Source organism: Cydia amplana, chromosome Z (genome assembly GCF_948474715.1).
Source record: "Cydia amplana chromosome Z, ilCydAmpl1.1, whole genome shotgun sequence".
In the NCBI taxonomy this organism is placed as follows: domain Eukaryota; kingdom Metazoa; phylum Arthropoda; class Insecta; order Lepidoptera; family Tortricidae; genus Cydia; species Cydia amplana.
The window spans coordinates 34,883,750-34,896,091 of NC_086096.1; the positions used below are offsets into that span (position 1 = coordinate 34,883,750).

Consider the following 12,342-nt stretch of genomic DNA (forward strand, 5'->3'; position numbering starts at 1 on the left):
TTAACCTTTAACATGAAGTATTTTCTTTCAGAAATTATCTTTTTGAAGAATATTTATTATCTACCGTATTTTTGGGGCACTCTGTAGAGCAGTGGTGGGCAAAGTACGGCCCGCGGGCCACCTCCGGCTAGCAAAAGGCCTTCAATATAATAGTAGGTGTATGGCCCGCCAAATAATGAAAATGCATTTTAGCTGCAATTCTGGTCCTCCTCTGAAATCTCCTATACTTTCTGGTCCCCCATAAAAAAAGTTTTCCCACAACTGCTGTAGAGTGTTCATTATATGCTTAATATTAAAATGTTATTTGTCCTTTTCTAGGATCAGAGGAAGGAAAAAACAGCAGGAAGAGACTTCCAAGGAACAACCAGGTAAGTTCTTATGTTACGCTAACTCGGCCTTATAAAGCGGAGTAGGTTCTAAGTATCAAGTATACCCGAAAGAGAAGTCAAAGTAGAGGATTGCATCTCGCTTTGATTACGGAATTAACGATGTCATTTAATATTGCCGTCGTGACAAAAAGCAATATGTCAATATGATAACAAGGTGACATTTGGATGTCAAGTACACTACGGCTGCATTACTGTTGTGACATTACAGCGGCGGTGTTATCCATACTAATATTATAAATGGGAAAGTGTGTATGTCTGTCTGACTGTCTGTTACCTATTCACGCTTAAACCGCTGAACCGATTTTGTTGAAATTTGGTTTGAAGATAGTTTGAGTCCCGGGGAAGGACATAGGATACTTTTTATCTCAGAACTCAACCCTTAAGGGGGTGAAAAGGGGGGTGGAAATTTGTATGGGCAATCAATAACCGCTGGACCGATTTAGTTGAAATTTGGTATGGAGATAGTTTGAGTTCCGGGGAAGGACATAGGATAGTTTTTATCCCAAAAAACTCCCTTCAAGGGGGTGAAAAGGGGGGTGGAAGTTTGTATGGGGAATCGTTAAAAAGCAGATTGGGTAAAAATAAGCTATCCTTGATAAAACGAGGAACGTTTGCCGCCGAATTACTGTAGCGATTATGACGTTACGTTCGTCACTAATTATAACACCGGTGTCGTAATGTAGCACCTGATTTGGGTCTCTATTGTTTACCAAATAGTTTTAAGCCATAATGTATTGTTTGCCCGAATTTTCGTTAGTCATAATTCATTTAATTCAGAAACGCGTCGCTTTTCAGGATTGCCATAAAACAAACCTAACCTAACCTCACATATCTATAGGATTACCTAACGAAAATCCTGAAATATTAACGGTTTCAGTTTTATGACTAATGATAATATGACAAACAATACATTATGACTTAAAACTTTATGGGAAACAACAGGACCCCACTATCGCCTGTCAGTTACACCGCCTACACTCTCTGTCAGTTCGCAGTTTGGCGAGGAATATATATTGTTAATAATTGTTGTCTACATTGTGATGAATAAATTAAAAAAAAAACCTTATTCCAAAAGGCATTAGGTCCAACGATGGACAGTTAAGAGCGTTGCTGTTTGTACCTACCTGAAAATCTGGTTTATTTGAGATAATTTCGCCCACGCCAATTATATTCAATACAAGTCAACGTAGTTACCCAAGAAAAACCTTTTTACCGTGTTAGCCGAATTTCCTAAACATACTCCGACATCTAAGAGGATTTCACACCCAAATCTGATTGCTGGTAAACACACTGTTCTGCCTCTTTTATGAACAAAAGTAGTAGTCGAGAGTGGAAGCCCTAAACGACGGCGTTGCATGAACAAGAGATTTCCTTTGGCAGGATTGGTCCTTAGGACCCAAGGATGGATTTAAGAAATGGAGCCACCGAGATTTTTGATGTAAATTTTTAGGGGGGCTCTCAGCTTTATCTTGATATCTACATCATTTTAGTTACTAGGCCAAGTTTGGTATCGTTTTCGTATAAATCGGGGATGCTGAATTCATTTATGATATCATAATGACACCATTCCGAAGTAAAACACATAAAATATGAAAAAAAATCTTTTTTTTTTATTGCTCTTCACGCTTAAACTGCTGAACCAATTTAGTTGAAATTTGGTATACAGATCGTTTGAGTCCCAGGGAAGAACATATACTTTTAATCTCAAAAATAATCCCTTAAGGGTGTGAAAAGGGAGGTGGAAATTTTTATGGGGATTCAATAACCGCTGAACCGATTTAGATAAAATTTGGTATAGAGATAGTTGGAGTCCCGGAGAAGAACATAGGATAGTTTTTGTTCCAAAATTAAATCCCTTAAAAATGAAAGGTAAGGTGTAGGATTGTATGGGGAATCAATAAACGCTGAACCGATTTGGATGAAATCTATGTCTACATCTTTGATTTAGTTGAAAATGATACTAAACTTGACTTAGAACCTAAACTTAAAGAATTATTAACCTCAAACGTCGCAGACGCTTAACCCCCCAACTGCATCAAAAACCTGGGTGGCTCCACTTCTTAAATCCATCCTTGCCAAAGGAAATCTCTTGTTCATGCAACGCCGTCGTTGACTTTTTTGGTCTCTGAGCACACTCGACTATAGCGATGAAAAACAAAAGACTCAATCAACTTGTTCAATCATCCCGTTATGGAAATTGCGTACCTATTATAAAGGACCTGGTGGAAAACATCGATTTTGGTAGGTATGGTATAACGCAACCTTGGTAAAAGCGATTCAATTAAAATTTTAACCCTCTTCTTGGCGACTATACGGTTAATATGGGTAAGTGTGGCCGTCGGTTAAGAGTGAGTGCCTTTCAAATTTTACACATTGATTAGTGCTTATTGTGAGTTCGTACATTTGCCACTAAACGAAGTAGCAAATGTATGAACTCGCAATAAACACTAAACAATGTGTCAACAGATCCCAATATAAAGCCAGCCGGAATTACCCATATTAACTTATTTAAATAACTCTTTTTTTTTGTATTTTTCCAAAGTTTTTTATGTCTCATTACTCATTAGACACACACGAGGCTTAATTTCAGGATTATTTTTAAAATTTGTTAAGAAAAAGGTTAAAGTTCTGTAGCGGTAAAAAGGGAACCTATAGGAAAGGCACCGTTCGGATTCAGACTAAACCACCTACTGTATTATTTGTGTTTGTGTGCTGCTATTATTTTACAAGTTGTTGCAACAATAGAAGAAAAGTTTGTACAAACATGTTTTTTTGACATTGATATTGTTATATGGCCATGCACTTACACGATCCGAGGTTTCCCCGTGTCATTTACGTCACGCTCCGTGTCAATTCACAAAAGTGACATACTGACATGCTCCGCATAAGGACCGTATGTGTATTTGGAAGCTTCTTCAACTGCATACTTTATTGCTTAAGAACAAGGTACGCACTTGAATGAATTATCAAATGCACATACGGTTTTTATGCTAAGCAGCACGAGTGACACAGGAAAACTGCGTTAACCGTGAGGTGTACGAGCAATTTACCGGAGAGTCGCTTACGTAACGCAACTTCTTTAATACTTATGAAAATGCTAAGGAGCCAATTCTTGTTTTCTGGCTTGGCTCACATTTTTAAAGAGAGTCAAAAATATACGGCTTCCTAGCATTATTAATAGTATTGAACTAGCGTGATATAAGAGACACGCTGTTGAAATGCTCCAGGCTTTAATTTCTGCCTGCCAAGCGACGGCTCGCGGATTGATTTATAAATTTTCTTAGCACAGGTTATAAAAGTTATAAAAACATAAAGTCGAAAAAACATGGTTGTGACACAATAGAGAATAAGAAAAAACGGGTTTCGGAATGCCAACCGTCGAATTTTCCTGTGCTTTGACGATTTATTTCAATCCATTTTTGCTACGCGGTTGTATAGAAAATAGAATATTGCAAAAAGCGAAATCACATTTTTTTAACTAAATAAAATTTTCAGAATTTTTACAGACTTTTATGGAGTTTTCGTGGAATACAAGAATGGTCTTCTAAAATACACACAGAATAGGTGAATAAAATTTTGCTATATTCATTTGCAAAATAAAAGGTATAATAAAAACAGAATAGCTTTAATTAAAACACATACCTATACCTAAAAGTTTATCCGACAACTAAGTATAATTAGTCATTGTAGGTAAAATCAGCCCTTATTGGGTATCATGTTTAAGCTCTAATTAATTATTTTTAATTAATCCTAAGAAATCTGTTCGATTTTCACTTATCACGACATCACAGATCATTTGAAGTGACTTTCATAAGAAGTAATTTAGGTATAACAAACACGCCTATTCGAGTATTGGTTACCTATTCGATCTGTTTCCAATATGATACTGATCTATCAGTATCAGACATTTCTTCAAACAAAAACGACACTTTTGACACTGACAGATCAGTACCTATAATATCGGAAAGAGATGGAATAGGTAACAAAAACTCGAATGGGCTTAAAATACTATTGATAATAATAAAATTTTAAAAATGGTCATCACGGTCGTCGCAATCCGTATGCTCGTTTGCCGCCTATATCATAAAAAAGGGGGAAAATTTCCTTGAATATATATCTCGACTTTTGTCAGATACAACAAAATCAACCTGTATAGGCAGAATACAAAATGGCGCTGTACTTACTGTCCCACTATCCGAGAACACAATACACTTTTCAATAAGTTTTCCAACGTTATATTAAGCTTATTATGCGTGTTGGGACATAACGAAGCATTTATACGACGTGCTTACTGCTTACCGACCCACATATTATGCACATACTGTAAAGAAAAGGCGTAACTTCATACAAACAATAATGACTTACGACCTTTAAACACGGTGGCACGAAACTTGGGTCCATTCATCTTCGTTTGAAGCACAGGAAATCGACGGTCTTTTGTTTGCCCAAAACTCATTTCCGAACGTCCGCGGTTCATTAACGTCAGCCTCAAGTTAAAACTGACGTACACAGTAAACACGTGCATTAGGTCAGTGGGGCGCCACAGAACCTTTCGGGCATTCTCGGCTCAGCATTGCTACGAGCAATTATTAGGGTGGACACAACTTGACGTCCCTTTGCGTGTACAACCACAGATAAGACTGACTTTCATTTTGGCAACCCTAACTAGCCGAAAGGGATAGTGCCATACATTAGAAAGGGACAACATAATTCGTACCTTAGTTGTATTATACTTTCGTCCTAAAATTGCTATCTATCTCCGATAATTCGTTATTGAGGCGTCCGCTAGCTGGCGCTGTTGAATGGTAGCTAACTGCCGCGGTCGCGTGCGACAGATTTTACCTACAATGGCACCCGCGTGCGTGCGCTCGCTCGTGCACCCGCGCCAGATAACGAACGCCCTTTAGAGAATTAACTTTTGATGCTGATCTACAAGTATTTTTAGCCGCAGAAGCAGGCGAATGCTCCAACTCCACAGAGCCAACCGCGCCTCGCGTGGTCGTTGAAAAACCGTTCCTCCTTTGCGACGGTCGGTGAGTACATTATTTTAAAACATTTTATTTGTAGGTAAGTATGTGGTGCTTTCTTGTATATTGAGGGTAATATTTTCAAGGGTGTGTATAAGTAGGCCATTTTTAAAGTTGAGTCCGAAAAAATACGATGGAAAGCAATTATGCACTACATCTGTAAGTCATTAATTATCATTTCTCGCAGTTCAAACAGGATCCAAATTCGGTTTTGATACGACCTTGACGATCGTGTTGGTGATTGGCGCGCATCTCACGCACGATGTTCATTTCATTTCGCATGCACCGATCAGAAATACAGAAATACAGACTTTATTGGTAAATATAAACATAGTTACATTTCACCGTGAGCGTTCTTCAAGGTCGTACCAAAATAAGATCAAAACCATAAAAATTTGTTAAATCCGAATTGGACTCTAAGCCACCGAGTTTGTAATCATCTTACTTTGAAAATATTATAGTCTAAAACCATTAAATGGCTTATCAGAGAATTCATAATCGTCGTAACTTTAAGACATCATTTTAAAGGCGACTAACTGCTTTTGTGCGTGCTTCCGAGCTGAATAAACTTTTATAGGGGTCGCGGATACAGATTACAATACGCTGTTCAGATACGCCACGCTCACAAGTTACAGTCAGCATCAATAGTCATATCTATAATCATAAAAAAACAGATTCGAATTTGGTAGTTGAAGTACATTGCTGTTGGGTCAGAGGCCCTACCGCAAAAAACTAAATTCCTTTATCTGCCTCTCTATCGCTTGAATATGCAAGAGTAAATAAATATAGTGTAGTGTAAGAACATAAAATAAAAGTGTAAATATTATTTTTATACAGACTGAGGCTGGAAGCGTGGCTGGACAAGTCCGCCTACCACCACGGCGAGCCCATCGTCGTGAGCTTCTCCATCATCAACCACTCCAACAAGACTGTTCGACGCATCAAGGTAACGTTGATTTTGATGCGGGATGAATAGGACCGGGAATTGCTTGAAAACACTAAAAGTGTCCAACATACACCGTGCAAGAGAACGTAGTGACGAAAACTACCTAATTCTAAAATTCTAAACATGTATACTTAGTGTTGCATGATCGAGAAATCACACACATGAACAAACAGTATCAGCCGTGTATATAGACATGAAACTGGTAGGGTCCTTTCAATTTTCGGACCTGTGTGTGATATCATTCGTTCCATTCGCTTTTCTTCACACGAACCTGTAATATATTAAAACTCATATGTATTCACAGATTTTTAATTAGAGTCCAATCATTACTTGAAGTAAGTTAAGGACGTCTGACAACCACTCTGCTAGGTACTTAATTGGTGCTTTATTGGCAATGGCGCAATTTTCCTAAAATACCTAATTAAAAAATTTGCAAGAAAGAAATAAGAAAAAAGTCCTTCATAAGGAACAAATCGATTTCAAAACACCAAAACCAATTGGCGATAAGCTCCGCGTTTCAAAATTCTAACGTCCTTCCCTCAGGCAATGGTCGTCCAACATGTGGACGTTTGCATGTTCTCGAACGGCAAGTTCAAGAACGTGGTGGCCTTCGAGAAGGACAACACCCCCGTGCTGCCCGGGCAGAGTCTCGACGGCTCCTACACTATGATACCTAGCCGGGGTAAGAGCCGTGTTCTTTGTGTAGGCGGTGGTGGTTCAGCACGTAGAGGTCTGCATGTTCTCGGACAGCAAGTTTAAGAACGACGTGGCAATGGTCGTGGATGACACCACTCTCGTGCCGCCGGGGCAGCGGCTGGATGAAACCTATACCATGATACCCAGCAGGGGTAAGATTAGAAATAAGATAGAATAGATAGTAGATAGATATAATTTTATTGGCAAACCTCGGTAAAAGAGGAGTTAGAACCAGTGCATGGATAAAAAAGTAGACTCAATATTAAAATTCTTAATTTAGTAATTCAGCTTGCTTGATATCACAAAATAAGAAACAAGAGTAGTAATATTTTTCAAAGTGTGTGTTGTATGGGTGAAAAGCCTGAAATAAATGATATTTTATTTTATTTTATTTATTTTTTATTTAAAGTAAGTCCAATGGCACAGAATAACGCATAACTATAACCCTGCTCATTAATGTTTAACTACAATACAATATTGTTAATGATAACGAGTAAAAATATTCGTGGGTAGTATAACTCCAGTCATTGTTCACAGGTGTTACAAAGAATTGGATAGCCCTCGAGGATTCCTATTCAAAAGCCGGGGCCTGTCTGGCATCCACGGTCCTCTGCAGTTCAAACTCGCCCGACGACCGCAACGTGTTTGCCATTTACGTGTCCTACTACGTGAAGATAAAACTGAACGTCAGCGGTATAGGCGGAGAACTGTCAGTAAAGCTGCCCTTCTCGCTGTCACATGCTAACATTAATGAAGCTCCTACTGACAGTGTAATGGAAGAAGCTACGCACCGCATGATCCTCGAAGGCAGAGAGAACAGTGACGATGAAGATGAAGATGACGAAGATAAAGAGGACGAAGAAGCTACCGCCGACGAAAATCAACAATCTGACTTAGAGGATGACTCAAAAATTTTAAACGGGCGTCGTTGCGTCTCCGCCGACGTGTGTGTTAATATCATCGAGAACAAATTATGTGAGAGACCTCGCTTCGAAGGGCCAACTCAGGTCCGTAAGTGCAAGCACGATGATGATGACATGAACCTTATTGTTCGCTACCCCGGTCCAGATACGTGATCCGACGAGGAGCCAGATGCAACCAACGGGGCAAGCAAGACTGATGAGGCAACGAAAGCTACACCGCGCATGATCGACGTCCACGCGAACGTCGAAGAGAAACCCAGCTTCTTTGAAAAGCTGAGGCAGTCGGTTTGCTGCTTGAACCGTCGTCACTCGTAAACTGGACTGTTAAAGTCTTTGCCTTCGACAATTAACATAGTGATGTTGAACTGTTTTAATGAACATTTGGTATTAGGTAAGTATTAGGAGAAACCCAAGCTTCAAATTACCCGCAGTCCAATGACATTGAAATGCCAATCGTTTTCATGTTTATCTAGTCGGAAATTTTAAAAGTTATCACTGTATAATTGTTTAACTGTAGATTAAGGATCGAAGTCAGAAGACTTGGTGGTGCCGAATTAAGCCTGAATGGAGTACGCTTACTAAATTATAGTAGATTAGACTTTTAGTGTCATTAAGATCTACATTATGAAAACAAAAATTAAAAGTTTTCGTTTCACTAAGACACTTTGCTAATACAGAACTCTTATTATCTTTTTCAGTTGTTTTTCCGTCAGGCTAAACGTTGTGGTCAAATATGATTTAATCACAACAGTAATTAAATCGATTTATATGATTTTTTGGACATTTAGTTGCCGATGAGCCAAAGTAAAATGTTGTATTAGGTTAAATATCACTTAGCTACTCCCTTACTTGTTAACTAACACAGGAGCTCCAAATCCAACAGTGGGGCACGTCGTCAGCATAGAGGGACGTCGGGGGCGAAAAAAAAGTGGCATGAAAACATTATTTTTGCGCCTTAACCCCATGATCTAACTCAGCGGTCGGCAACCTGCGGCCCGTGAACCTGTCACTTGCGCCCCGCGATCCTCCCTGGCTATTTTGTATGTAATATTAACAAACGACAATATCTGATAAAGTCATAAATATTAACAAAGTACGGCCCGCGTCAACTTCGTTAACTACTATGTGGCCCTTGGCTGCTAAAAGGTTGCCGACCGCTGATCTAACTTAACAAATAGTACAATATACTTAATGCAGATCCGTACGAATTTTGTAGTGAGTTCATTAGGAACATTTTGAACCCTATTTTAAAACTTTATACATACTTATGGGGTTGCTAGTTAAGAATGATATACATTTTTCGAAACGTTTTGGACCAACGTCATATTTGGGAATTCTATAAGTCTCTGTTGCCAGTACCTAACTGTATTCCTAAGAAGTCTTATAAATTATTATAAGTGTACCTATAATTTTGGTTGACTTCGGTGATAAAAAAATCACTAATGTTTAAAATTAAATCTTCTTTATTTGATGTAGCAATGTCATAATATAATTATTTGTAATAATACAAATACTCTTTATTGCACACCTCAATAACATTAAAACAATACAAAAGAAAACGGAAACACAAGCAGAGGTAAACAGGCGCCTATCGCAAAAAAGCGATCTCTTCCAGACAACCTTAGGGTAGTGGACATTAATAAATTTACATATGTCAGTAGATGTTGCAAATGCAATGAAAGAGACCTATCACTAACTACACAGAAAACAGACAAATGAAATAATGAAATTAAGGTAATAGACAGAAAGAAGAAAAGGAAAGCTAGTATCGGTCAGTTCTATCCACCATTTTAGGATCACTCGTGTGTCTATCTGTCTGTCCGACCATCTCCGAAACTACTGGGTCTAAAATTGTGAAAAAAAGTCGGACTTAATGGAGTCCAACTCACACTTGGCCGGTTTTTTTCTGTTCGAGGCAGGAAGATTGGGTTTTGATTTGGGGTCGATAAGTGTGACTCCTCTCTTTTGCTAGCCTAAAGACAGGTATATCTGCCGACTTAACAAAATCTTGATGATGTCAATTTCAAACTAGTTATTAAACGGCTGCATCTTTGATTACGTAATATCGGACTGTCCATCCACACTTGCCATTATAACTAACCATGGAAGATCTCAATCTAGGCTAAGTAGCCATTAAGCATACTGAAGTAGAACCAAATATTTAGCGGATTAGGTATTCTAGATGTTTATGAAATTGTTAAAATAACATGAGGATGTGACAAAATATTCTTTGAGAATCCTCCGCAGGCTTATAGTTAAATTAAGTAGGTACTACTAAACTCGAAATTTATTGGAAACATATGGATTTACATATTATTTTTGGATTTAAGTATATTCAACCCACCGTGATATTGCGATCAAGTACACTAATGTGTGTAGAGAAATTTGTTGCTTCCAGCTCAGTCGCCATCAGATATATCGGTGCGGCCAAGGTGTTAAGTTCGCAAATATCTAAAGAAAGCTTCTATTATCAAGATGTTAAAGGCCACGTTCAGATATTTTTGACCATCTTGGCAGCTCCGAATATTTTCCAAACTCGATAAGTAGGATGAAAGCTGGAATTTCAAAACAATTTTGCGAGATTTTGCGTTTTTAGGTTATAAATTACATATATGGACATGATCCTACTCATCGAGTTTGAAAAATATAATAGTCAGTGTAGACAAATAGTCTTCCCGAAGATTCTATGTTTCTTTGGCTCCGAATATCTACGCAAGGGAGTTCAGGTACGCAATTTTAACATGTACCTAATTGTTAATACGTTGGCCTCAATATCACTTGAACATTGACATATTAAGAAAAAAGCACTGACAAACGGTTTTGTACAACTGGCCCTTAATATACAGTTATACACATTGTAAATTATAAGAAATTATTTGAGATAATGGGCCTAATTTTATTAAAACAACCATATTAACATACGTAAATACACATTAAAGTAATAATTTAAAACAAAAACATTTTAATTTATCAAAAAAAAAATCTTTTATACTTAAAAAAGTCATACCATTATCTTTCTTTAGACGATGGAAGTACTTTTACTGTGTTCATTTACTCGTATTTCTAGAATTACTTTGACGGAAAACCGTTTTAAGTTTCATCATTATAATTTAATTCCCTCATTTCATTTGGCCTGAGTTGGCCTGGATAGTAAATTGAACAATGAAAAGCAATGTAATGTTCAATATTGCTTACAATTTAATGAAAAATTCTATGTTACTATACCCAGCTAGGCTTATACATACAAACTCTCCTTTAAACCCTAAAAAAATGTTGTTACAAAAAGGGCATCCTAAAAAAAATCAGGCACGAGATGCTTTTATTAATACTAACACAAATAAAGCTGAGAAGCTGATAAGTTGATTAAATTTCAACTGTACGTAATACAGTTTTCTGCAGGTTAGCTGTAGTTACCTGCCATACGCGTCACGTCTCCTACAAAGTAGACCTTGTGTAATGCCCCAAAATGAATTTATTCCAATCCAACGTATTTTAAGTCGAAAAACGCGTTTTTCGACTTAAAATACGTGAGTGACCCGTTTTTAATATATTTAATATGTCTTTGTCTCACGGAAGTTTTGTTATTAAAGTAACAATAATGCTGAAAAAATATTTAATCATATAAAAAAGAATTAAGAATTCATTACGCCATATTTCAAATAGACTTAATTTTATGGTTGGCATTAAATCATATCTAACGATTTATGGGCTAAGATAGATCTGTCTATAATCAGAATTGTTAGCTGGTCTCAAAATAGAACAGTAAAAAACAAAAAATACAGAATAAAAAATATATAAAACCAAAAATACCTATACTATTTCTTTTAAAGATTTTATGTTTGATTTAAATACGAGTAGGTACAGTGAGCTGCGAAATTGCATGGAGAAATTATGAATGAATTCATTCATAAAGTCGCCGTGCACTTTTACGGCTGATAGTACGTTATAAACTTTATCTAGTGACATTTAGTTATTTGACCTGAAAATTAGATTAAGCTTATATCTAATCTAATAGGTACCTACCTACATATGGTTTTTGAAAGGCATTATATTTATAGTGTTAATTTAAATGATAAAGAATATAGTTACGTATAATTATTTTATAAGAACCTGTGTATACTAGACGTAGTTATATTTTATATCATGGCACCTAATAAAAAAAACTTTTCACTGGATTTTATTGTGTATAATTTCATTGAACCACCTATTAAATATATAATTATGTTTATGTTCGTTTTTTTTAGCATTAGAAAGAACTTGAAAGAAGGTAAGAGATTTTGAGATGTCTTTTAATTGAAAAACACTTTTTAAAAACCAATAACTATTACTTTTGAAAGCAGAAGACTATAAAAGATCGTATT

The 12,342-nt window shown here is 36.9% G+C and overlaps 1 protein-coding gene across 1 annotated transcript in view; it reads left to right on the forward strand.

Annotated features, from left to right (window-relative positions):
* Positions 1 to 8,594, forward strand: part of LOC134660692 (arrestin red cell-like) — a 54,864-nt gene extending 46,270 nt beyond the window's left edge. The window contains exons 6-10 of the mRNA XM_063516472.1: positions 319 to 368; positions 5,299 to 5,422; positions 6,254 to 6,362; positions 6,906 to 7,044; positions 7,596 to 8,594. Coding sequence (XP_063372542.1) covers positions 319 to 368; positions 5,299 to 5,422; positions 6,254 to 6,362; positions 6,906 to 7,044; positions 7,596 to 8,134 — 961 coding nt within the window. The 3' untranslated portion in view covers positions 8,135 to 8,594. The remainder of the gene's footprint in view (positions 1 to 318; positions 369 to 5,298; positions 5,423 to 6,253; positions 6,363 to 6,905; positions 7,045 to 7,595) is intronic.
* Positions 8,595 to 12,342: the final 3,748 nt, after the last annotated feature.